Source organism: Pristis pectinata, chromosome 6 (genome assembly GCF_009764475.1).
Source record: "Pristis pectinata isolate sPriPec2 chromosome 6, sPriPec2.1.pri, whole genome shotgun sequence".
Taxonomy (NCBI): domain Eukaryota; kingdom Metazoa; phylum Chordata; class Chondrichthyes; order Rhinopristiformes; family Pristidae; genus Pristis; species Pristis pectinata.
In genome coordinates this window covers 53,814,188-53,840,662 of record NC_067410.1, presented here as the reverse complement: position 1 = coordinate 53,840,662, position 26,475 = coordinate 53,814,188, and the positions used below count along the sequence as shown (strand labels likewise).

The following is a 26,475-nucleotide window of genomic DNA, read 5'->3' as shown; positions in this document are numbered from 1 at the left end:
AGCAGAGTGGGTTCGGCTTTGGCTCAACGGGCTTCGGCGAGAGCGGGAAAGAGGCGAGATTATAGAGAGGGGTGAGTTATTAGTTTAGTTTAGTGTTGAGCTCAGTGATATTCAGCAGTATGCATCTGGGATTAGTGTTGTGTTTGGAGTGTCAGATGTGGGGCCCCTGGGAGACGACCAGACTCCCTGATAACTACATCTGCGCAAAGTGCACCGAGATGCGGCTCCTCAAGGAACGGATTGAGAGTCTGGAGCAGCAGCTGGATGACCTTCGGTTGGTTAGGGAGAGCGAGCAGGAGATAGACAGGAGTTATAAAGATTATGTAGACAGCACCTCAGTGGCAGTCCCCCTCAAAAACCGATATCTCATTTTAGATTCGGTTGGAGAGGATGACTTCATAGAGGAAGACCTCAGCAGCCAGGACCTTGGCACCGTGTCTGATACTGTGGTCCAGCAGAGGAAGAGACATGCAGTGGTTATTGGGGATTCGATAGTAAGGGGTACGGATAGGAGATTTTGCGATAGCGATAATGAGTCTCGGATGGTGTGTTGCCTCCCTGGTGCCAGGGTACGGGATATCACAGACCGTGTCGAGAATATTCTGAGGGGGGAGGGTGAGCAGCCAGAAATCTTGGTACATGTAGGTACCAATGATGTAGGTCGGAAAAGAGAAGAGGTCCTGAAGGAGGAATACAAGGCATTAGGGAGAACGTTGAAAAGTAGGACCTCAAGGGTAGTAATCTCAGGACTACTACCCGTGTCGCGTATCAATGACAGGAAGAATAGAAAGCTCTGGCAGTTAAATGCGTGGCTGAGTGACTGGTGCAAGGGGCAGGGCTTCAGATTCTTGGATACCTGGGACCTTTTTTGGGGGAGGCAAGACCTATTTGCTAAGGATGGGTTGCATCTAAACTCCAAAGGGTCCAATATCCTGGCGGGAATGTTTAATTTAGTTGTAGGGGAGGGTTTAAACTGATCTGGCAGGGGGATGGTAACCAGGATGCTAGGTTACAAGATGCTAAGGTGAGGGAGAAAGTGTATAGAAACAAATCCATTGAGGATGGCAAGAATGACAGGCAGGTGATAAGTCAGGATAATTTACTGAATAATAGAAGTACAACAAATCCGGATGTTAGGATACAGAATGTTAGGATCGGGGATGAGGATGTTCGGATACCGAATGTTAGGATAGGGGATGAGGTCTACACGAACATGTCTAAGATAGTAGGTAGCGAAGATAGTAAGAAGGATGGACAGGTAGAAAGTCAGGATAATCTGCTGATCAATAGAGGTACAATAAAATCAATAGCAGATACCAGTCTAAACATACTATATTTAAATGCACGTAGCATCAGGAATAAAGTAGATGACCTAGTGGCACAACTACAGGTTAATAAATCACTGAGTCGTGGCTTCATGATGGATGTGATTGGGAACTGAATGTCAAGGGGTATACAGTATATAGGAAGGATAGGAGGGTAGGCAGAGGGGGAGGTGTGGCCATGATGGTTAGTTGCGATATAAAATCAGTAGAAAGGAAGGACATTGGGTCAGAGGAGGTGGAATCCTTATGGATGGAGCTGAGAAATAGCAAGGGTAAAAGAACAATAATAGCAGTCATATATAGGCCCCCGAACAGCAGTCAGGAAGTGGACCATAAGTTGCAGATTGAGATAGAAAAAGCATGTCAGAGTGACAATGTGAAGATAATTATGGGGGATTTTAACATGAAGGTGGACTGGGAAATGCAGCAAGGCGGTAGTACTCAGGAGAGTGAGTTTGTGGAATGTCTAAGGGATGTTTTTCTGGAGCAACTTATTGAGGAGCCCACCAGGGGATCGGCTGTTTTGGATTGGGTGCTGTGTAGTGAACCCGAGGTGATTAGGGAACTAAAGGTAAAGGAACCACTGGGAACAAGTGATCACAATATGATTGAGTTTAGTTTCAAGTTTGAGAAGGAGAAGCTGATAACTGGTGTATCGATATTTCAGTGGAATAAGGGAAATTACAAAGGTATGAGAGATGAGTTGGCCCAAATTGATTGGAGGAGTAAGTTAGCTGGAGGGACGGCAGAGGAAAAATGGAAGAAATTTCTACAGGAAATAAGGACAATGCAGGACAGATATATTCCAAGAAAAAAGAAGGTTTTGAATGGAAAAAAGGCACAGATGTGGATAACGAGGGAGGTGAAGGATAAAATAAAAGCAAAAGGGGCGGCGTACAAAGTAGCAAAAATTAGTGGGAAAACAGAAGATTGGAACGATTTTAAAAATCTGCAGAGAGAAACTAAGAAGGTCATTAGGAAAGCAAAGATGAGTTACGAAAGGAAGCTGGCGGACAACATTCGGAAGGATTCTAAGAGTTTTTTTAAATACATAAGGAATAAAAGAGAGACACGGGTTGACATAGGACCAATTGATAACGGTGCAGGAGGTATTATAATGGATGATAGTGAGATGGCAAGGGAATTGAATGAATATTTTGCATCGGTCTTCACCGTGGAGGACATAAGCAATGTGCCCATTAGTCAGGAGTCTCACGAATTGGAGCTGAGTTCAATTGAGATTAATAGGGAGAAGGTGCTTGGAAAACTAAAGGGGCTTAAGGCTGATAAGTCTCCCGGACCGGATGAGGTGCATCCCCGGGTTCTGAAGGAGGTGGCTGTGGAGATAGCGGAGGCGTTGGCCATTATTTTTCAGGAATCGATAGATTCTGGCATGGTTCCGGAGGACTGGAGGGTAGCGAATGTAGTTCCGTTGTATAAGAAAGGTGGGAGGCAACACAAAGGCAATTACAGACCTATTAGTCTGACGTCAGTGGTGGGAAAATTATTGGAGTCTATCCTCAAGGAGGAGGTTACCGAATACCTAGAGGCGCAAGGCAAGATAGGACCTAGTCAACATGGTTTTGTGAAGGGGAGGTCCTGTCTGACCAACCTATTGGAGTTTTTTGAAGAAATCACAGGTAGGGTGGATAAGGGAGAGGCGGTAGATGTTGTGTATTTAGACTTTCAAAAGGCCTTCGATAAGGTGCCTCACAAGAGACTGATTAATAAGATGAGAGGTCATGGAATTATGGGCAGGGTAGCAAAATGGGTGGAGAATTGGCTGGTTGGCAGGAAGCAAAGGGTGGAAATAAAAGGATCTCGTTCTGGTTGGTTACCGGTTACTAGTGGTGTGCCGCAAGGGTCGGTGTTGGGGCCTCTCCTTTTTACCTTGTACATCAATGATTTGGATGATGGAATAAATGGTTGTGTGGCTAAGTTTGCGGATGACACCAAGATAAGTGGAGGAGTAGGGAGCATAGAGGAAATAGAAAGAATGCAGAGGGACCTAGACAGTTTAGGAGAATGGGCAAGGAAATGGCAGATGAGATTCAATGTTGAGAAATGTGCAGTTGTACACTTTGGAAGTAGAAATAAGCAGGTAGATTATTATCTAGAAGGAGAGAAGATTGATAGTGCGGTAGTACAAAGGGACTTGGGGGTACTCATACAAGATACCTTAAAAGTTAACCACCAGGTTGGATCGGTGGTTAAGAAAGCGAATGCTATGTTGGCATTCATCTCGAGAGGTATAGTGTATAAAAGTAAGGAAGTGTTGATGAGGCTCTACGGGGCGCTAGTGAGGCCTCATTTGGAATACTGTGCGCAGTTTTGGGCCCCGCATCTTAGGAAGGATGTGCTGACGTTGGAGAGGGTTCAGAGGAGATTTACGAGAATGATTCCAGGAATGAAAGGGCTTAAGTATGATGAGCGTTTGTCGGCTCTTGGACTGTACTCGCTGGAGTACAGAAGGATGAGAGGGGACCTCGTAGCGACATTTAAAATGTTGACAGGTAAGGATAGAGTAGATGTGGCTAGGCTGTTTCCCTTGGTGGGCGTGTCCAGGACCAGAGGGCACAATCTTAGAATTAGAGGGTACAGTTTCAAGACAGAGATGAGGAGAAGTTTCTTTACCCAGAGGGTGGTGAAATTGTGGAACTCCTTGCCACGCACAGCAGTGGAGGCCAGATCAGTGGGGGTATTCAAGGAGGAGATAGACAGATATCTAAATAGTCAGGGTATCAAGGGATATGGGGATAAGGCTGGCAAATGGGATTAGAATAGTTTTTTTTTCTCTCTCTTTTATTCCCACCCCATTTCTTTTTCCCTTTTCCTTGGAGCAGACTCGATGGGCCGAATGGCCTGCTTCTGCTCCCTTATCTTGTGATCTTGTGATGCTGTTTTTGCTGCTTGGCACACATGTCGTTCTGTGTTGCAGTTTCACTAGGCTGGCAACTCTGATGTCTGATGCTGCTCCTGGTATGTCCTATACTCATTTTTCCTCTGACTTGATATTAATATTAGAGTGAGGGATATGTGAGGGTTACAGACTGTGGTGGTGTACATCTCTGCTGCTTCAGATTGTCCACAGGGTTTCATGGATGCCCAATCTTGAGCTGCCAGATATGTTCTGAGGCTACCCCATTAGTACTATTAGACAGGGTTTATTCTCACTAGAACATAGGAGGCTGAGAGGGTAACCTTATAGAGGTTGATAAAATTATGAGGGGCATAGATAGGGTAGATTGTCAGTCTTCTTCCAGGGCAGGGGTGTCTGGAGTTAGAGGGCACAGGTTTAAGGTGAGAGGAAGAAATTTAAAGGAGACCTGAGTTTTTCACAGAGAAACTCAGGTCTCCTTTAAATTTCTTCCGGGATGAGTTGCCAGAGGAGATGGTTAGAGGCAGATGTCATTACAATGTTTGAAAGGCATTTGAGACAGGCACATGGATAGGAGAAGTGTAGAGGGATACGGGCCTAATGCAGGCAAATAGAATTAGCGTAGGTAGGCATCATAGTCGGCTTGGATGAGGTGGGTCAAAGGGCTCGTTTCTGTACTGTACGTTTCTATGCTTCTGTGATAAGACAATGGAGGGTGTCATCTGTGTGAAGATGGGGCTTTGCCTTCACAGACTGTGTGATGATCACATCTACCAGTGCTATCATGGACAGATACATCTGCCACAGGTACAGGATGAGGCCAAGTAGGTTTGTGTTGCTTCACCCACCACCTGTCACAGGACCCATCCAGCAGCCGTCTCCTTCACCATTTGGCCAGCTTGCTCAGTGGCTACCAAGCCACTCTCAGTGGTGGACAAGTCTCCCATGTGGAGTAGATTTTATGGCCTTGTGTCTTCCAGGGCTGTTCTACATGCAGGAACACTGATCCATCAGCTGAGGATGGATGGTGGGTGGGAATCAGAAAGAGATTTACTTGCTCGTGTTTGACCTGATGCCAGGAGACTTCATGGGGTCTGAGCTTGAGGACTCCCAAGGCTAATCTCTTGCACTTGTGTACCGCTGCACCCCTTCTGATGGGTCTGTCCTGCCCATGGGACAGAATGTCCCAGGGATTGTGATGGAAGATTTTGACAAGGTCTGTTTCTGTGAGTACAACCATGTCAGGTCGTTTCTTTTTTAGTCTGTATGGCAGATCTCCCAGTTTAGACACTAGCCCTCAAATGTGTTTGAGGAGAACTCTGCAAGACCTGCTGGGCTGGTAGTGTTGGTGCAGTGTTTAAATCTGTCAGAATCACTGCTGGGTGTTCTGTCCAGTTTAATTCTGATTATGTTTAGGCAGAAATTCGATATAACTGAGCAGCTTGCTCGGCCATTGCAGATTGCACTAAAGAGTCAATGGCCTCATTGTGAAACTCCAGGCATAAATAGTCTGTACGGACAGAATCGCTTCTCTTGGGGGCAGATGAGCTTTTACAATATTACTGATCACCATTACTACTGCTGGCATTTACTGTTTTCGTTTAACCTGATTATTATGATTATTAGAGTCATAGAGTAATACAGCACGAAAAGTGGCTCTTCATCCAACTTGTCTATGCCAACCAAAGTGCCAACCTAAGCTAGTCCCACTTGCCCACATTTGACCCGTATCCCTCTAAAGCTTTCCTATCCATATACTTATCCAGATGTCTTTTAAATGTGGTTACTGTACCTGCCTCAACTACTTTCTCTGGTAGCTCATTCCATATACACACCGCCCTTTGCATGAAAATGTTGCCCCTCAGGTCCCTTTTAAATCTTTCCCTTCTCACATTAAGCCTTTAGCTTTTGATCCCCTTTCTCTGGGAAAAAGACTGGTGCAATCACCTATGCCCCTCATGATTTTATACTCCTTTTTAAGGTCACCACTCAGTCTCCTATGCTCCAAGGAATAGTCCTAACCTGCCCAACCTCTCCCTATAACACAGGCCCTCGAGTCCTGGCAACATTCTTGTAAATCTTCTATACATTCTTTCCAGCTTAATTATGTCCTTCTTATAGCAGGTAACCAAAACTGTACAAAGTACTCCCAGGCCGATCTCACCAACATCTTGTACAACTGCAGCATAACATCCTAACTGTTATACTCAATACCCTGACTGATGAAGGCCAGCATGTTAAACCCTGACTACCTGTGACGCCACTTCCAGGGTATTATGTAGCTATACCCTGAAGTCTCTCTGTTCCACAACATTGCCAAGTGCACTGCCATTCACTGTATAAGTCCTGCCTGGTGTGACTTCCCAAAATACAACATTTTACTCAACAAACAATCTGCTGGAGGAACTCAGCAGGTCGAGCAGCATCTGTGGAAGGAAAGGAATTGTCAACGTTTCGGGTTGAAACCCTGTATCAGGACAATCCACTCCAGAAATTGAACATCAGTTAGCATGAGTGCATTTACTGTTGCTTGATGATTGTTATCTGATCATTTGGAAATCCCGATGGTTCAACTTCTGGCTCACCAAGCGATGTTTGCAATCTCTGCTCACTGGAGCCCCAGTTCCCATGTTTCCTATTACCTCACTGGGTCTCATGTTCCCACGCTCCATGTTTACTTACCAGTTCCCCAGTTCCAGCTGTCACCAACGACTCATCAGCATGCCCCGTCCATTGCCTTACTGCCCTGGTTCCAACTTCCCCTGTCCTCTCTATAAGGTCCCAGTTCCCACTCTTCCCCTCCACTCTCTGTGGCTCCAGTTCCCACTCTCTTGCTAAGTGGACAACTTGGTCAGCATGGATGAGCTGGGCCGAAGGGCCTGTTTCCATGCTGTATAACTCTATGACTCTCAAGGCAGTAATTTCCCATGCCACTTCCAGTCACTAATTTGAGACCTGCTCCCAAATTCCACCACCTTTCAATTCCCCTCCCTTAAAATATTCTCAACAAAGCTGGCAGTGACAAAGGTGCACCCAGTCCAGGCAACTCTGCCTGGATCATTACAAGGAATGGATATATGTGCTGATGTGACAATTAAATAATTTTTGAATGAAATTCCTGCTGAGGAGGGCTTAAAAATATGCCAGGTCAGGGCTTCTCATTTTTGGCTGTTCAGTCTGTTTTTCCATTGCTTTATAGAAGTCAATCAGTAAATCTGATATTCTGAGTGAGATGGAAGAGCAAAAGATGGAAAAAATAACAAACCAAGAGTTCATCAAGAGTAAGTCTTCCAGCTGAAAATAATTCACCAAATCTGCCACATTTTACAAACGTTTTATTGTCTGTTCTGAGTGAAATGCATTTGTGTGTACACTGCCCTAATATGTTTAATTTCCACTCTAATTAATGCCTTTTTCCCCTCTGATTTCTATTCTTCCTTCTGATTTCTGTTTCCTCCACTGTGAATTCTCCAGTTGGATTTGTGTAGTCTCTTATGTGATATGTGTATTCTCTGTCAAATTTACGTGCTCCCAACTTTGAACTGTGCCTTTTCCACTCTATGTTCTCATCTTGGAGTTCTACAGTCCCCACACAGGTTGGGTATTCTCTACTTAGATTTGTGAAATCTCTGCTGCATTTGAGTAAAATCGCCACTGTCGTTTGGGAAATCTTGACTCTGATTTCTGTGATCTCTGTTCAGGTTGATGTGTTATCACCTAAATCAAAAGTTGAAAATTACTGCGGAAGCTGGAAATCTGAAATAAATATAGTAAATGCTGTATTTTACAAGTACAAGTTAAAAGTGAGATAATGAGAGTTCAAGGTATGCATGTTCTTGTTAGAGTGAAGGGCAAGGCTGGTCAGAGTCAGGAATCTGGCTGATGAGGGATAATGAAGGAGAAGTGTACAGGAGATGCAGGACAAGGAAATCAGAAGGGCAAAAAGGGGGCATGAGATAGCTTTGGCAGAGAAGATTAAGGAGAATCAAAAGAAATTTTGTGGATGTTAAGGGGAAAAGAGTAACTAGAGTGAAAATAGGGCCGCTCAAAGACCAAAGTGGACATCTTTATGTGGAGCTGCAGGAGATGGGTAATGACTTTGATGAGTATTTCTCCTCTGTTTTTACCATGAAGAAAAGACCTGAAGACTTCAGACCTCGAGATAGTTAATGTGGAGGTCTTGGGGATAGTCTGCATTACAGCAGAGGAGGTATTGAATGTCTTAAGATGTATGAAGGTAGATAAATCTCCAGGGTCTGACCAGGTATATCCAAGAACACTGTGGGAAGCTGGAGAAGAAATTGGCTGGAGCCCTGGCTGAGATCATTAGCGAAGGGTAAAGAGCCGGAAGACTGGATGGTAGCAAATGTTGTGTCTTTATTTAAGAAGGGCTGCAAAGAAATACCTGGGAACTATTGACTAGTAAGCCTAACATCTGTGCAGATAAATTACTAGAGGGGATTCTGAGGGATAAGATTTACATGCATTTGGAAAGTCAGCATGGCTTTGTGTGTGGGAGATCACGTGTCATGAATTTGATTAACTTTTTTGAAGAAGTAACATAGAACAATACAGCACAGAACAAGCCCTTTGGCCCATGATGTTGTGCTAAACTAATTAAACTAATGACTCCTAATTAATCCCTCTTCCCCGCACATTGACCATATCCCTCCCTTCTCTGCATATTCATGTGTTTTTCTAAGAGTGTCTTAAACACTCCTATGCTATCTCCTTCTATCACCACCCCTGCATTCCAGGCCCCCACCACTCTCTGTATAACAAAGACTTGCCTCGCACATCTCCTTTGTACTTACCCCCTCTCACTTTAAGTACATGCCCTCTAGTATGAGACGTTGCAATCCTGGGAAAAAAGTACTGGCTGTCGACTCTGTGCCTCACATAATTTGATAAACTTCTAGCAAAGCTCCCCTCAGCCTCTGCTGCTCGAGAGAAAACAGCCCCAGCTTGTCCAACTTATCCTCATAGAGCATGTCCTCTAAACCAGGCAGCATCATGCATCCTCTCCAAAGTCTTTACATCCTTCCTATAATGGGGCAACCAGAATTGAACACAAGTAGTCTAAATGTGGCCTAACCAGAGTTCTATTAAGCTGTAACAGAACTTCCTGTTTCTTGAACTCAATGCCTTGACTAATGAAGGCAAGCATGCCCATATGCCTTCTCTACCACCCTTTCAATCTGTGCGGTCACTTTTAGGGAGCCATGCACCTGGACTCAGGATCCCTCTGTTCATCAACACTGTTAAGGATCCTGCCATTAAATGTGTACTGTCCCTTTACATTTGATCTCCCAAAGAGGCAAATCCTTCACATAGAGGGTGGTGTGTATATGGAATGAGCTGCCAGAGGAAGTGATTGAGGCAGGTAAATTAACAACATTTAAAAGGCATTTGGACTGGTACATGGATCAGAAAGGTTTAGAGGGATATGGGTCAAATGCGGGTAAAAGGGGACTAGCTTAGATGGGAATCTTGGTTCACATGGAACAGTTGTTTCTGTGCTCTATGACTAATTCCATAGTTCCTGAAAATGACAACAATAGGGTAGATAACCTGCTTGCCTTCATAGGTTGGGGCAAAGAATATAAAAATTGGGATGTTACATTCCAACTTTACAAAACGGGCACAGATATTGTATTCTGATTTCCATACTAGAGGAAGGATATAGTTGTATTGGAGAGAGGGGGAGAAAATTCATAGGATGTTGCTTGGTTTGGAGGACTTCAGTTATGGGGAGAGATTAGATAGGCTGGATTTGCTTTCCCTCGGGTGAAGTAGCCCGAGGGGTGACTTGCTAGAGGGATATAAAATTACGAGAGGCAGTGATAGGGTACATAGTCAGAATATTTTTCCCATGGCGGGAGTGTCTGAAACTTAAGGTGAGAGGAAGGAGTTTTAAAGGGGTAAGTTTTATTAACACAGAGTCATGGATATCTGGAACTCACTGCCAGAGGATGTGGTGGAATCAGATAAAATCACAATGTTTAAGAGACATTTGGACAGACAAATAGTCAAGGCAGAGAACGATATGGACCTAATGCAGGCAAATGGATCAGTGTAGTTGGGCAAAAAGGTCAACATGGACATGGTGGGCTGAAGGGCCCATTTGTGTGCTGTACAACTCAATGGCCCTGGTTCAATTGCAGCTTCTGGAGCTGCCTGTGTAGAATTTGCATGTTCTGCCTGTGATTGTGTCGGTTTCCCCTGAGTGTTCTGCTTTCCTCCCACATCTCAAAGACATGTTGGTTCTTTCGTTAATAGTTACTGTAAGTTATTTCAGGTAGGTGAATGTGAGGGAATAGGTTACAGGGAAGTAAGTGGGGGGATAGGACTGATGGCATTGTTGTGAATGTTGACATGAACTCATTGGGCTGAATGGCTTCTTCCTCTGTTGCAAGAAAATCTAAGATGTCTGGAAATGTCTGTAGGATTTGTGAATTCTCTGCTGGTTGTATTTTTGGCCTTGGTATTTTGCTATTGTTGTGAATTTCCCATTTGTTTCTTTGAAATCTCCACTAAGTTTTTTGAAATCTCTGCTCAGATTTATGAATCCTTTTATTCAGTTGTGTTAAATCCTGGCTCAGATCTGTGAATACTCCGTTTTGTGAATTCTTCACACAGGTCTGTGCAATCTCAGTTCACTCCATGTTTTGTGTAATTTTCCCTCTGGTTTTGTATTGTCTAATCTGATTTTTATTTGCTCTGCCCTGAAGTGTGTTTGATTTGCACTCTTGAAATTTGGTTCTGATTTGTATCTTAGTTTTTCCCAAAATGCTTCTGAAGATGCTGCTGAATCCATTGTTCATCCTTGTTGTTCTTGCTGAGTGTTGCTTTTCATCAGTGCTCGCTGGCCTTTCTACATACCTCAATAAATTCCTGGAATCCCAGTTCTCCATCACAACGTCCACTGCAAATTTGCTCATCGGTGAGTGACATCTCAGTGTATTGTTCCATAGCAAACTGAAAGTCATGGTATGGGGAGAGATTGGGAAGATGGTACTGATATTGGTGATCCGCTGTAAGTCATGTTGCAGTGCAGAGCAAGCTCAAAAGGATGAATTATCCTGATTTCAATGTTTCTGAAGATTGCACCATTTAAACTTAGCGTCATAGAGTCATACAGCAGGGAAACAGGCCCATCGGCCCAACTGGTTCATGCTGACCAAGATTCCCATCAAACTAGTCCCATTTGCCCATATTTGGCCCATATCCCTCTGAACCTTTCCTATTCCTGTGCTTGTCCAAGTACCTTTTAAATGTTGTTAATGTACCTTCCCCAACACTAAGTGCACATTCACTCTATCTATGCCCCTTATAATTTTATTCACCTCTATAAGATCACCCCTCATTCTCCTACACTCCAAGGAATAAAGCCCCAACCTGCTCATCCTCCCTCCATAACTCAGTCCCTCATCCCAGAAACATCCTTGTAAATCTTCTCTGATCTCTTTCCAGTTTAATGACATCTTTCCTACACCAGGGTGACCAAAACTGAACACAATATACCAAATGCGGCCTCACCGACATCTTGTACAACTGCAACATAACTTCCCAATTTTCATACTCAATGCCCTCATTGATGAAAGTCAGTATGCCAAATGTCTCATTGACCACCCTGTCAACAGGTCACATAATGTCAGATACTCCCCTTGATTTGTTACTGCATTGGCAAACATATTGATATAATCACATCAAGTTTCTGATACTGTGTTCTTTTCCCAAACCCTGGAAATTGTTTCCTTTCAAGTCCCTGTTCAATTTCCTCATGGATTCCCTGGTTGGTTCTGTTTCTGTTGCCCTTCACTGGTGAATTTCCAATCATAACTGCTCTCTCCTTAAAAAGGATCTTTATTTTCTCACTTTCCTCCTTGTATCTTTTGCCCTTCATTTTAAATCTGTGCTCCTGCTCCTTGAACCATCTACTAATGAGATCTGCATCCCTCTATTTAACTTGTTTAAACCAGTCATGATCCTGTACACCTGACCACATCTCCTTTCAAACGACTTTGCTCCAAGCGTCAAAATGGGTTTTGAGGTTTGTGGGTAGAAAGTGTGCAGAAAAGGTAAGGAAGGGAACTGAAAGAGATTAAATGAAGTACTGTTTAGGGAAGACCTTACAGTGTTGGAAAGAGTGGCAAAGACAGAACTTGTTTGGGCAGAATTGAGAGTCAAATTCTGGGGTTCTCCAAATTGTGATAGGGAACTAGAAGAGCAAATCTGCAGGTGATACTTCAACATTAATTACCCGAACATTGATTGGGGTAAAAGGGAAAAAGGAAGGAACTTGTGAAATGTTCAGGGGAACTTTGTTGAGCAGAAGTCAGGAGAGTAGCCAATGTTGTTTCTCGTTTAAGAAAGGAAATAGGGATATTCCAGGAAATAAGATAAGATAACTTTGTGAGTCACATGTACATCGAAACACACAGTGAAATGCATCTTTTGTGTAAGTGTTCTGGGGGCAGCCCGCAAGCGTCGCCATGCTTCCAGCGCTAACGTCGCATGCCCACAACTTCCTAACCCGTACATCTTTGGAATGTGGGAGGAAGCCGGAGCACCTGGAGGAAACCCACGCAGACACGGGGAGAATGTACAAACTCTTTACAGACAGCGGCCGACAGGCCAGTTAGCCTCACACCAGTGGTAAGGAAGCTATTAGAAAAGATTCTTAGCGAAAGGGTGTATGCGCATTTGCAAAAACATGGCCTGATTGGGGACAGTCAGCATGGCTTTGTGCAGGGCAGGTCATGTCTTACAAACCTGAATGAGTTTTTTGATGAGGTGACAAAGGTGACTGATGAGGGTAAGGCAATGGGCGTTGTCTACATGGATTTCAGTAAGGCATTTGACAAGGTCCCTCATGGTAGGCTGATCCAGAAGATTAAGATGCATGGGATCCACGGTAACTTGGTAGTTTGGATTCAGAATTGGCATGCCCATTAGAAGACTGAGGGTAGTTGTGGATGGGTGTTATTCTGGCTGGAGGTCTGTGACCAGTGGTGTTCCACAGGGATCGGTACTAGGGTGTTTATTGTTTGTGATCTATACAAATGACTTGGATGAAATTGTAGATGGGTGGGTCAGAAAGTTTGCAGATGCCACAAAGATTGGTGAGTTGGGGACAATGCAGTAGGCTGTAAAATGATACAGCAGAATATAGATCAGTTACAGATATGGGTGGAGAACTGGCACATGGAGTTTAATCTGGGCAAGTATGGACTTTGGGAGGTCAAATGTAAAGGGATGGTATACAGTTAATAGCAGGACCCTTAACATAGCTCCTTGAAAGTGGCCATGCAAGTAGATAGGGTGGTAAAGAAGGCAAATGGCATGCTTGCCTTCATCATAGGGGAATAGAATATAAGAGTCAGAAAGTCATAATGCTGTTGTATATAACTTTGGTTAGGCTGCAATTTAAGTATTGTCAGCAGTTTTGGTTGCTTCATTACAGGAAGGATGTGGAGGCTCTGGAGAGGTGGACCAGGATGCTGCCTGGATTAGAGGGCATGTTCTTTAAGGAGAGGTTGGACAAACTTGAATTGTTTTCTCTGTAACATTGGAGGCAGAGACGAGACCTGATAGATGTTTATCAACTTATGAGAGGCAGAGATAGGGTAGACAGTAAGAATCCTTTTCCCGGGATAAAAATGTTGAATACTGGAGGGCATAGCTTTAAAGTGAGATGGGGAAAGTTTAAAAGAGATGTGTGGGACAAGTTTTTTGACACAGAGAGTGGTAGGTACCTGGAATGGGCTGCCATGGGTGGCAGAGGAAACAGATATGATAGTGGGGTTCAAAAGCATTTTAGGGAGGCATGTGAATATACAGGGAATGGAGGGATATGGATCAGAATCTGAATCAGGTTTATTATCACTGATATGTGTCATGAAGTGTGTTGTTTTGTGGCAGCAGTACAGTGTAAAACATAAAAATTACTATGTTACCAAAAAATACATAATTAAAATAATGCAAAGGAGGAATCATGAGGTAGGGTCCATGGGTTGATGGATCGTTCAGAAATCTGATGACAGAGGGGAAGAAACTGTTCCTAAAATGTTGAGTGTGGGTCTTCAGGCTCCTGTACCTCCTCCCTGATGGTAGTAATGAGAAGAGGGCATGTCCCAGATGGTGAAAGTGCTTAATGATGGATGCCGCCTTCTTGAGGCACCGTCTCTTGAAGATGTCCTGGATGGCAGGGAGAGTTGTGCCTATCTCTTGAAGATGTCCTGGATGGCAGGGAGGGTTGTGCCCGTGATGGAGCTGGCTGAGTACAACCCTCTGCAGCCTCTTTAGATCCTGCACATTAGAGGCACAAATGCCAGGCGGTGAAACAACCAATCAGAATGCTCTCTACTGTACATCTGTAGAAATTTGTAAGAGTCTTTGGTGACATACCAAATCTCCTCAAACTCCTGATGAAGTAGAGCCACTGATGTGCCTTCTTTGTGATTGCATCAATGTGTTGGGCCCAGGATAGATCATTTGAGATGTTGATGCACAGGAACTCGAAGCTGCTCACCCTTTCCACTGCTGCACCCCTCAGTGAGGACTGGTGTGTGTTCTCCCGATTTCCCACAATCACTTCCTTGGTCTTATTGACATTGAGTGCGAGGTTGTTGTTGCGACACCACTCAACAAGCCGATCTATCTCACTCCTGTATGCCTCCTTGTTGCCATCATGTGCCAACAGAAGGGATTAGTTTAATATGGCACAGATATCGTGGGTTGAAGGGCCTGTTCCTGTGCTGTATTGTTTTATGTTCTGTGGAATGTTCTATGTGCTGAACCCAACCAGGAAGGAGGACTTGGATAGAATACAGAGTCTACAGCATGGAAACAGGCCCTTTGGCCCATGCCAACTGTGTTGCCCAGTGAGCAGTACACGGAAGAGTACAGCACAGAATCAGGTCCTTTGGCCCACAATGTTGGGCCAAGTGAATTAAACTAGCAATTTAACACTTTACTAAACTAATCCCTTCTGCCTACACAATGGCCATATCCCTCCATTCTCTGCATATTCATGTTCCTATCTAAGGGCCTCAAATGCCTCTATCACATTTGCCTCCACCACCACCCCTGGCAGTGCATTCCAGGCACCAACAATTCTCTATGTTAAAAAAAAGAAAACAACTTGTTCTGCACATCTCCTTTGAACTTGCCCCCTCTCAGCTGAAATGCATGCGCCCTCCATTATTAGACATTTCAACCCTGGGAAAAAGATATAGGCTGTTTACTCTATCTATGCCTCTCATAATCTTAGAAACTTCTATTGGGTCTCTCCTCAGCCTCTGCTGCTCCAGAGAAAACAACCCACCCATGTTCAACCTGTCCTTATAGCACGTGCCCTCTAATCCAGGCAGCATCCTGGTAAACCTCTTATGCAGCCTCTCCAAAACCTTCACATCCTTCCTATATTGGGGCAACCGGAAGTGAATGCAATACTCCAGATGTGACCTAACCAGAGTTTTTTCAAGCTGCAAACATAACTTCCTGACTCTTGAATTCACTGCCTAAACTAATGAAGGCAAGCATGCCATGTACCTTCTTTACCATCCTATCAACCTTTGTGGCCACTTTCAGAGAGCTATGGAGTTGGACCCCAAGATTCCTCTGCACATCAACACTATTGAGGGTCTTCCATTAACAGTGTGCTGTCCCTTTACATTTGATCTCCTGAAGTGCAATACCTCACACTTGGCTAGATTATACTTCATCTGCCATTTCTCTGCCCATACCTGCAACTGATCCATATCCCGCTGCATCCTTTGGCAATCTTCTACACAATCCACAATGCCACCAATGTTCATATCATTTGCGAACTTACTAACCCACCCATCCATGTTTTCATCCAAGTCGGACTGGAGGAGCCAAATGGCCTGTTTTCTGTGCTGTAGTGTTCTATGGTTCTGTGGTTCTCAGTTATTTATATATATCACAAACAGCAGAGGTCCCAGTACGGATCCCTGCAGAACACCACTAGTCACAGACCTCCAGCCAGAGTAAATCCCATCAACCACTACCCTCTGTCTTCTATGGGTAAACCAATTCAGAATCCAAACAGCTAATTCACCATGGATCCCATGCATCTTAATCTTCTAGATGAGCCTACCATGATGGACCTTGTCAAATGCCTTACTAAATTCCTTGGGATTGTCTTCAATCCTACTTGCCAAAGACTTTTCATGGCCTCTCCTGGCTCTCCTAATTTCCTTCTTGAGTTCTCTTCTAGTTTTTTTTTTAATTTCTTAAGTGCTCTGTTTGATTTTAGCTTCCTAAACCTTGCATATGCTTCCTTTTCCTTCTTGACTAAATTCACCACCTGTCTCGTTATCCAAGTTTCCCTGACCTTGCCATCCTTCCTACTGGAACATACCCATCCTGTACACTGTGCAGTTGATCTTTAAGTACCCTCCACGTGTCAGATGTTGAATTGCCCAAAAACAGCTGTTCCCAATTAGCTCTCCCTGGTTCCTGCCTAATAGTCTCCCTTCAGTCTCCACCACTCCAGAGAAAACAACCTAAGTTTGTCCAGCCTCTTAGGGCATCCTGGTAAACCTCTTCTGCAGGCATGAGCAAACTGAATAGGTGTGATAGGCAGGGAAACGGCAGGGAGCGAGGAAAACCTATTGGATTGAATTGCATTTATTTCAATGCAAGAGGTCTGACAGGTAAGGCAGATAAACTCAGGTCATGGATAGCTATGAGCGACTGGGATATTATATCCATTACTGAAACATGGCTAAGGGAAGGACAGGAGTGGCAGCTTACTGTCCTGGGGTACAGGTGCTTTAGGAGGGATAGAGGTGAAGAAAAGAGGGGGGGGGTTGCATTTTTAATTAAGGGGAATGTCACAGTATTAGTCAGAGGTGAAATTACTGAAGGATCATCCAGAGAGGCTTTATGGGTGGAGCTGAGAAATAAGAAGGGGATGATCACATTGTGATGCTGGAGAAACTCAGCAGGCCAGGCAGCATCCGTGGAGAAAAGCAGGCAGTCATTTCGGGTCAGGACCCTTCTTCAGGACTGAAGATAAGAAAAGGAGAAGGCCAGTATATAGGAGGGAAAAGCAGAGCAGTGATAGGTGGACTAAAGATGGGCACAGGGTAAAAGGGACGACTGCTTTTCTCCATGGATGCTGCCTGGCCTGCTGAGTTCCTCCAGCATCATAGTGTTTTTCATCTAGATTCCAGCATCTGCAGTCCTTTGTTTCTCGGGAATGATCACATTATTGGCTTTGTACTGTAGGCCCTCAGGTAGTCGATGGTAATTGGAAGAACAAATATGCAGGAGATAGTGGAGAGCTGCAAGAATAATAGGATTGTCATAGTAGGGGATGTTAACTTTCCTAATATGGACTGGGACTGCCATACTGTTAAGGGAGTAGATCAGGTGGAATTTGTTAAGTGCATTCAGGAAAGTTTCCTTGGACAATATATAGAGTGCCCTACTGAGGAGATGGCAAAGCTTGACCTGATCTTGGGTAATAGGGTGGAGCAGGTTACTGAGGTGACACCGGGGGAGCACTTTGGGACCAGTGACTATACTTCTATTAGTTTTGAACTAGTTATGGAAAGGGACAGAAATGGACAGAAATTAGGGCAAGGTGAATTTTGACAGTATCAGGCAGGAGCTTGCAAAGGTTGATTGGAGTGGGTTGTTTGTGGGCAAAGGGACCACAGGCAAGTGGGAGGCTTTCAAAGGTGAGACAGTGAGAGCTCAAAGTCTGCATGTTCCTGTTAGAGTGAAGGGCAAGGCTGGCAGGAGTAGAGAACCCTAGATGATGATGGATATTGAGGCCCTGGTCAGGAAAAATAATGAGGCATGGGTCAGGTACAGACAGCTGGGATCAAGCAAATCCCTGGAGGGGTAAAGGGGATGCAGGAATGTACTCAAGAAGGAAATCAGGAGGGCAAAAAAGGGGAATGAGATAGCTTTGGCAGAGAAGATCAAGAAAAATCCAAAGAGATTTTATAAGTATATATTAAGGGAAAAAGAGTAAAGTGAGAGAATAGGCCACTTTGAAGACCAAAGGGGACATCTTTGTGTGGAGCTGCAGCAGCATTTTAAAAGTTGTTTTTCAGGTATAAAAGGGAAGAAGACTCAAGTGGAGCGGCCATTTGTGGGAGTGGCCGTGCTTGAGTTGTATGTGCTGTAGTTGAGTATAAGTGCTGAGGCTTTGATTCAAGAGGCGTCAGTGAGAAGAGGCTGAGCAAGTAAATGCAGGTAAGGTTTTCCTTAGGATTACTCCTTATTAGAGTAGCTGGAATGACAGTAAGGGCAATGGCATGCTCCTCCTGCAGGCTGTGGGAGATCAGTGTCCCTGATGACTTCACCTGTAGGAAGTGCACTCATCTGCAGCTCCTGACTGACCGTATGAAGAAACTAGAGCTGGAGTTAGATGTACTTAGGATCGTCCAGGATGCTGAGGGAATCATTGACAAGAGTTTTAGTGAGGTGATCACACCTGAGATGCAGGCAGCAGATAGTCGGGTGACCACCAGGAAAGGCAGAGGGAGCAGGCAGACAGTGCAGGATTCCACTGTGGCCATTCAGTATACCCCTTTGGATACTGCTGGCAGCAATGACCTATCAGGGCACAGCAGCAGCAGCCAGATCAGTTGTCCTGTGGCTGTCTCTTGGGCTCAGCAGGGAAGGGTAAAGTCAGGCAGCACAATAGTGATAGGAGACTCAGTAGTTAAGGGGAGAGACAGGAGATTCTGTGGCCACAAAAGAAACACCATGATGGTGTGTTGCCTCCCGGGTGCCAGGGTCGAGGATGTCTTGGAGTGGCTGCAGAACATTCTCAAAGGGGAGGGTGAGCAGACGGAGGTCATGGTGCACAGTCGCACCAATGACATATGGAGAAAAGGGGAAGACCTGCTCAGTGAGTATAGGGAGTTAGGAAAGAGGTTGAAAATGACAGCTTCAAATATAGTAATTGCTGGATTACTCCAGGTGCCATGTGCTGGTCAGGGCAGGAGTAGAAAGATAGAACAAATGAATGTGTGGCTGAGGAACTGGTGCAGGGTTTCAGGTTTTTGGATCACTGGAACCTCTTCTGGGCCAGGGGCAACCTGTACAAGAGGAACGGGTTGCATCTTAACTGCAGCGGAACCAATATTCTAGGCAGGAGGTTTGCTCCTGCTGCTCGGGAGAGTTTAAACTAGTTTGGCAGGGGGATGGGCACCAGGTCAGAAAGTGGAGGGATTGAGAGGGAGCCTGTAAGGAAGGACAGGCAGGAGCTAGGTAATGAAAACGATGGGATGGATGGGTTGAAGTGTGTTTATTTTAATGCTAGATTAAGGGTGATGAAATTAGAGCATGGAACTCTGATTTTGTGGCCATTACAGAGGCTTTATTGAGAGAGGGACAGGACTGGATATTTAATGTTACAGGGTTTTGATGTTTTAGAAAAGATAGAGAGGGGAGGGGGTGTGGTTGCACTATTGATCAGGGACAATATCACAGCTGCACTCAGAGGGGATATAATGGAGCGTTCATCCACTGTTTCTATATGGGTAGAACTCAAAAATAGGGAAGGTGTAGTCACTCAGATAGGATTATACTACAGACCCCCCAGTAGCTACAGGGGCATTGAGGAGCAGATATGCAGGCAGATTAGGGAAAAGTGTTAAAACAAAATTGTTGTTGTGGAGGACTTCAACTTCCCCAATTTAGACTTCTTAGTGGAAGAGGTTTTGACAGGGAAGAATTTGTTCGGTGCATCCAGGAAGTTTTCTTAAATCAATATGTAGATAATCCAACAAGAGGAGGGGCCATACTGGACCTGATGTTGGGTAATAGGCCTGGCCAGGTGACTGACATTTCAGTGGGAGAACAGTTAAGGAATAGTGATCACAACTCCTTAAGTTTTAAGATAGCAATAGATAAGGATAAGGATGGACCTTGCGGGAGAGTATAAAATTGCAGCAGGGCAAATTACAAGAGTATCAGGCAGGAACTATGGAGAGTTAATTGGGAACAGCTGTTTTTAGGCAAGTCCACATCTGATGTGTGGATGGTGTTCAAAGACCAACTGCAGAGAGTACAGGACAGGCATGTTCCAGTAAGAAGGAAGAACAAGGATGGCAAAGTAAGGGAATTTTGAATGTTGAGAGAGGTGGTAAATTTAGTCTAGAAGGAAAAGGAAGCATATGTAAGGTTTAGGAAGCTAAAATCAAATGGAACCCTTGAGGATGATAAAGAAGCTGGAAAAGAACTTAAGAAGGGAATTAGGAGTGCCAGGAGAGGCCATGAAAAGTAATTGGCCAGTAGGATTAAAGAGAATCCCAAAGCATTCTATATACAGTATATATCAAGAGCAAGGAGATAATTAGGGAGCAAGTAGCACTACTTAAAGATAAAGGAGGGAACATGTGCTTGGAGGCAGAGGATATGGACAAGGTACCAAATGAGTACTTTGCATCAATATTTACCAAGCAGAAGGATGTGGAAGAAAGGGAGATCAGTGTGGAGCATGCTAATATGAACTAAAGAAGGATGTAGTATTGGTACTGGCATTGGTATTGGTTTATTATTGTCACTTGTACCGAGGTACAGTGAACAACTGGGCGGCACGGTAACGTAGCGGTTAGCGTGACGCTATTACAGTGCCGGCGATCAGGGTTCGATTCCCGTTGCTGTCTGTAAGGAGTTTGTACATTCTCCCGTGTCTACGTGGGTACCTCCGGGTGCTCTGGTTTCCTCCCACATTGCAAAGACGTACGGGTAGGTTAATTTGGGTTTAAAATGGGCGGCGCGGACTCGTTGGGCTGGAAGGGCCTGTTACCACGCTGTAAATAAAATTTAAAAAAGAAATTTAAACTTGTCTAGCATACCGATTGTACAGGTCAATTCATTACACAGTGCAGTTACATTGAGTTAGTACAGAGTGCCTTGATGTAGTACAGGTAAAAACAATAACAGTACAGAGTAAAGTGTCACAGCTACAGAGAAAGTGCAGTGCAATAAGGTGCACGGTCACAACAATGTAGATCGTGAGGTCATAGTCCATGATTCAGTAGTCTTCTCACAGTGGGATAGAAGCTGTCCTCAAGTCTGGTGGTACATGCCCTCAGCCTCCTGTATCTTCTACCGGATGGAAGACGATTGAGTCTATTGAAGTACATTAAGGTGGATAAGTCCCCAGGCTGGAAGGTAAATACCCCAGTTTATTGAGAGAGTCAAGAGCTGAGATTGTTGTGGCCTTGACCAAGATTTTTGTGTCCTCTGTAGGCACAGGCTAGATCCTGGAGGACTGACGAGTAGCCAGTGTTGTTCCTTTGTTTAATAAGGAAAATAGGGATAATCCTGGAAACTATAAACCAGTCAGTTTCATGTCAGTGGTAGGGAAGCTACTGAGGAGGATTCTTAGGGATAGGATTTATGAGCATTTGGAAAACCATGGCCTAACTAGGGACAGTCAACATGGCTTTGTGAGGGGTAAGTAGCTTCTCACTAACTTGAATGAGTTTTTTGAGGAGGAGGGAGATGATCGTCACCAAGATGATTGATGAAAGTAGAATTGTAGATGTTGTCTACATGGATTTTAGTAAGGCGTTTGACAAGGTCCCTCATGGGAGGCTCATCCAGAAGCTTAAGATGCATGGGATTCACAGTGATTTAGTCATTTGGATTCAGAATTGGCTTGCCCATAGAAGACAAAGGATAGTGGCCGATGGGACTTCTTCTGGCTGTTGGTCTGTGACTGGTGGTGTTCCGCAGAGATCCGTACTGGGACCTCTGATCTTTGTGATACATATAAATGACCTGGATGAAAATGTAGATGGTTGGGTTAGTAAGTTCGCAGATGATACAAAGATTGATGGTGTTGTGGGTAGTGCAGAAGATTGCTCAAAGACACAGCAGGATATTGATCAGTTGCAGAAATGGATGGAGAAATGGCAGACGGAATTTAATTTGGCCAAGGGAGAAGCTGATGAGAAATCTGGGGATAATATGTAACCAATGTGAGCAAATTTAGTCATCAGGATTGACAGGAACACAGTACAGGGAGATGAAAGACTGTTGGTTTAAACTGCATTTATTTCAATGCAAGAGGCTTGACAGGTAAGGCGCATGAACACAGGGTGTGGGAACTGAGATATCATTGCCATAACAGAAACGTGGCTGAGAGAAGGGCAGGACGGGCAGCTCAGTGTTCCAGGCTACAGGTGCAGGTAGGAGAGGAGGAGGAGTTGCTTTCTTGATGAAAGGACATAACAGCCCTGAGAGAGGATTGTTGGATCTGGAGATGATCTTGTCCAGAAGGTTCTTCGGAAGTCAAGAATGAGATGTTAATCCTGTGGTTAGAGCCATCTTATTAGATGTTCATCAACGTACAGCTTTAAACAGTAAGTAGCAGCAAAGAACAGCAAGCAAGTAACACAACTGCAAGTAACAAGTAATGAGGAGTAACAAAGAACTAGAGACTCCATGTTCCCCTTTATACTGCAAACTCGTTTAAGCTGGTTAGATAAGGGAGTTTTCTCTGACAGAAACAGTCTACAAATGATAAGGATAGTCTTGATCTACACTGTCAAACGAAGAAGTCCAGAACCAACTACACTACAAATGACTGAAAATCTCCTGAAAATTTACATATAAGCAAGCATAAAGAAAGTTAAACTACAAGAAAAATAACAATTTAAATAGCAATTTAGACCCTAATCCAACAGGATATTCTTGGGGGGATCATCCAGGGAGGCCATATGGGTAGAACTTAGAAACAAGAAGGGGATGGTCACTGATGGGATTGTATTTTTGGCCCCCCCAATACTCAGTAGGAATTGGAGGAACAGATACAGTATGTAGAGAGATTGCAGCTAGTTGTAAACATAATAGGATAATATTAGTGGGAGATTTTAACTTTCCTGATATTGACTGGTGCAACCATAGTGTAAATGCTCGGACAGAGTTGAATTTGTTAAATGTGTCCAAGAAAGCTTCCTTTATCAATATCTGGAGGGAACTACTAGAGAGGGTGCAACCTGGGAACCTCAATCAGATCTCCCCTCAGCCTCCACTGCTCCAGAGAAAACAACCCAAGTTTGAGAAACAACTCTTCTCCTAGGGAATGAGGTAGGGCAAGTGGTGGACGTGTCTGTTGGCAAGCACTTTCAGTCCAGTGACCATAATTCTGTTAGTTTTAAAATAGTTATGGAGAAGGATATGACTGGTTCACAGATTAATGTCGTGAACTGGGGCAGAGCAAATTTTGGAGCCATTTGACAGGATCTTGCAGAGGTTGATTGGGTGAGATTGTTTGCAGGAAAGGAGCATCTGCCAAGTAGGAGGCTTTTAAAAGTGTGATGTCAAGAGTTCAGGGCCTGCAAGTTTCGGGAACCCTGGTTGACGAGAGATATTGAGCTCTGGTTAAGAAAAAGAGGGAGGCATATACTGTGCATAAGCAATTGGGAACCAGTGAATCCCTTGATGACTACAAGAAGTGTAGGAGTGCACTGAAAAGTGAAGTTAGAAGGGCAAAAAGAGGATATGAGAAGGATCTGGTAGGTAAGGTGAGGCAAAATCCCAAGAGATTCTATAGGTATATTAAGAGTAAAAGGGTGGCTAGGGAGCGAATAGGTCCCCTTAAAGATCAGCATGCCCATCTATGTGCGGAACCAAAGGAAATGGGTGAGATTTTCAATAACTCTATGACTCTAAAGATGTGAGTTGCACTTTGGGAGTCATACAGCATGGAAACAGGCCCTTCGGCCCAAGTTGTCCATGCCGACTGTGTCGCCCAGCGAGCTAGTCCCACCTGCCTGCAGAGATCAAATGTAAAGGGACAGGACACTGTTAATGGCAAGATTCTTAACAGTGTTGATATACAGAGGGATCTTGGGGTCTCTGTATAGCTCCCTGAAAGTGGCTGCACAGGTTGATAGGGTGGTAAAGAAGGCGTATGGCATGTTTGCCTTTATTAGTCAGGGCACAGAGTTCAAGAATAAGGAAGTTATGTTGCAGCTTTTTAAAACTTTATTTAGGCTACATCTGGAGTATTACATTTAATTCTGGTCGCCACATTATAGGAAGGATATGAAGGCTTTAGAGAGGGTGCAGAAGAGGTTTACCAAGGTGCTGCTGAGATTAGAGGGCATGTATGAGGGAGGCTAGACAAACTAGGGTTGTTTTCTCTGGAGCAGCGGAGGCTGATGGGAGATCTGATCGAGGTTTATAAGATTATGAGAGGCATAGATAGAGAAGGCAGCTGGTAACTTTTTCCCAGGGTCAAAATGTCTAATACTAGAGGGCATGCATTTAAGGTGAGAGGGGGTAAATTCAAAGGAGATGTGCAGGGCAAGTTTTGTTTTATAAACACGGAGAGTGGTGGATGCCTGGAATACATTGCCAGGGTTGGTGGTGGAGTTAAGTTCAATAGTGGTGTTCAAGAGGCTCTTAGATAGGCACATGAATGTGCAGAGAATGGAGGGATATGGGCATTGTATAGACAGAAGTGATTAGTTTAGTTAGGCAGTTAATTACTAGTTTAATTAGTTCACCACAACTTTATGGGCTGAAGGGCCTCTTCCTGTGCTGTGCTGTACTGTTCTATGTTCCTCAATGAATATTTCTCCTCTGTTTTTACCATGTAGAAAGACATGTAGACTTCGGAACTAGGAAAAGTAAATGGGGAGGTATTGGGGATAGTCTGCATTACAGTAGAGGAGTGCTGGATGTCTTAAAAGGTATGAAGGTAGACAAATGTCCAGGGCCTGACCAGGTATATCCAAGGACACTGTGGGAGGCTCGAGAAAAAATTGGGGAGCTCTGACTGAGATATTTGCATCATCATTAGCCATGAGTGAGGTGCCGGCAGACTGGAGAGTAGCAAATGTTGTGCCTTTAATTAAGAAGGGTGGCAAAAAAAGTTCTGGGAATTGTATACCAACAAGTCGAACTTATGTGATAGGTAAATTACTGGAGAGGATTTTGAGGGATTAAATATACGTACGTCTGGAAAGACAGGGGTTGATTAGGAGAGCATGGCTTTGTGCACCGGAAATCATACCTTATGAACTTGATTGCAGTTTTAATGTTGTGACCAAGAAAGTCGATGAGGGCAGGGCGGTAAATGTCTTTTTTATGGCCTTCAGTAAGGTCTTTGGTAAGGTTCCACATAGTAGGCTGAATTGGGTGGTTAGATCGCATGTAATCCAGGGACATCTAGCTAACTGGAAACACAATTGGCTTGATGGCAGAAGGCAGAGGGTGATGGTAGAAGGTTGTTTCTCGGACTGGAGGCCCGTGACTAGTGGCGTGCCTCAGGGATTGGTGCTGAGCCCAATGCTGTTTGTCATCTATATCAATGATTTGGATAAGAATGTATAAGGCATGGTTAGTAATTTTGCAGATGACACTAAAGTAGGTGGGATAGTGGACAATGAAGAAGGCTATCAAAAATTTCAGGGGGATCTTGATCAACTGAGTAAATGGGCCGAGGAATGGTAAATGGATTTTAATTTGCATAAGTGCGAGATGTTACATTTTGGGAAGTCAAATCCAGATGGGACTTTCACAGTGAATGGCAGGGCCCTGGGGAGTGTTGTAGAACAGAGGGACCTTGGAGTACGTGGTTGGTTCCCTGAAAGTGGAGTCACAGATAGACAGGTGAAGGCAGCTTTTGGCTAACATTCATGTCGGGCATTGAGTATAAAAGTTGGGAGGTCATGGCATGGTCATACAGGACTCTGAAGAGGCTGCACTTGGAGTATCGTGTTCAGTTTTAGTCACCCTACTATAGGAAAGGTGTTGTTAAACTGGAAAGAGTGCAGAGTGCAGAAAACATACAACATACAACATTATAACACAGTACAGGCCCTTTGGCCCACTATGTTATTGCCAACGTTTTATGCTGCTCTAAGATCTTTCTAACCCTTCCCTCCCACGTAACCCTTCATTCTTCTATCATTCATGTGGCTAAGAGTCTCTTAAATGTCCCTAATGTATCTGCCCCCACAACCTCTGCCGGCAGTGGGTTCCACACACCCACCGCTCTGTAAAAAACTTACCCCTGACATCACCCTTACATATCCCTCCAATCACCTTAAAATTGTGCCCCCTCATGTTAGCCATTTTCACCCTGGGAAAAAGTCTCTGACTGTCCACTCGATCCATGCCTCATATCACTTTGTACACCTCTATCAAGTCACCTCTCATCCTCCTTCTCTCCAAACAGAAAAGCCCTAGCTCACTTAAGCTTAAGTCATGCTCTCCAATCCAGGCAGTATCATGGTAAGTCTCCTCTATACCCTC

General features: G+C 44.3%; 1 protein-coding gene across 4 annotated transcripts in view; it reads left to right on the top strand.

Moving 5' to 3' along the window:
* The window catches only part of LOC127572033 (solute carrier organic anion transporter family member 2A1-like), a 214,675-nt gene that overhangs the window by 107,236 nt on the left and 80,964 nt on the right, over positions 1-26,475 (top strand). For all 4 annotated transcript variants that reach the window (XM_052018850.1, XM_052018853.1, XM_052018854.1 and 1 more), the window contains 2 exons: positions 7,403-7,484; positions 10,982-11,146. In XM_052018850.1, coding sequence (XP_051874810.1) covers positions 7,403-7,484; positions 10,982-11,146 — 247 coding nt within the window. The remainder of the gene's footprint in view (positions 1-7,402; positions 7,485-10,981; positions 11,147-26,475) is intronic.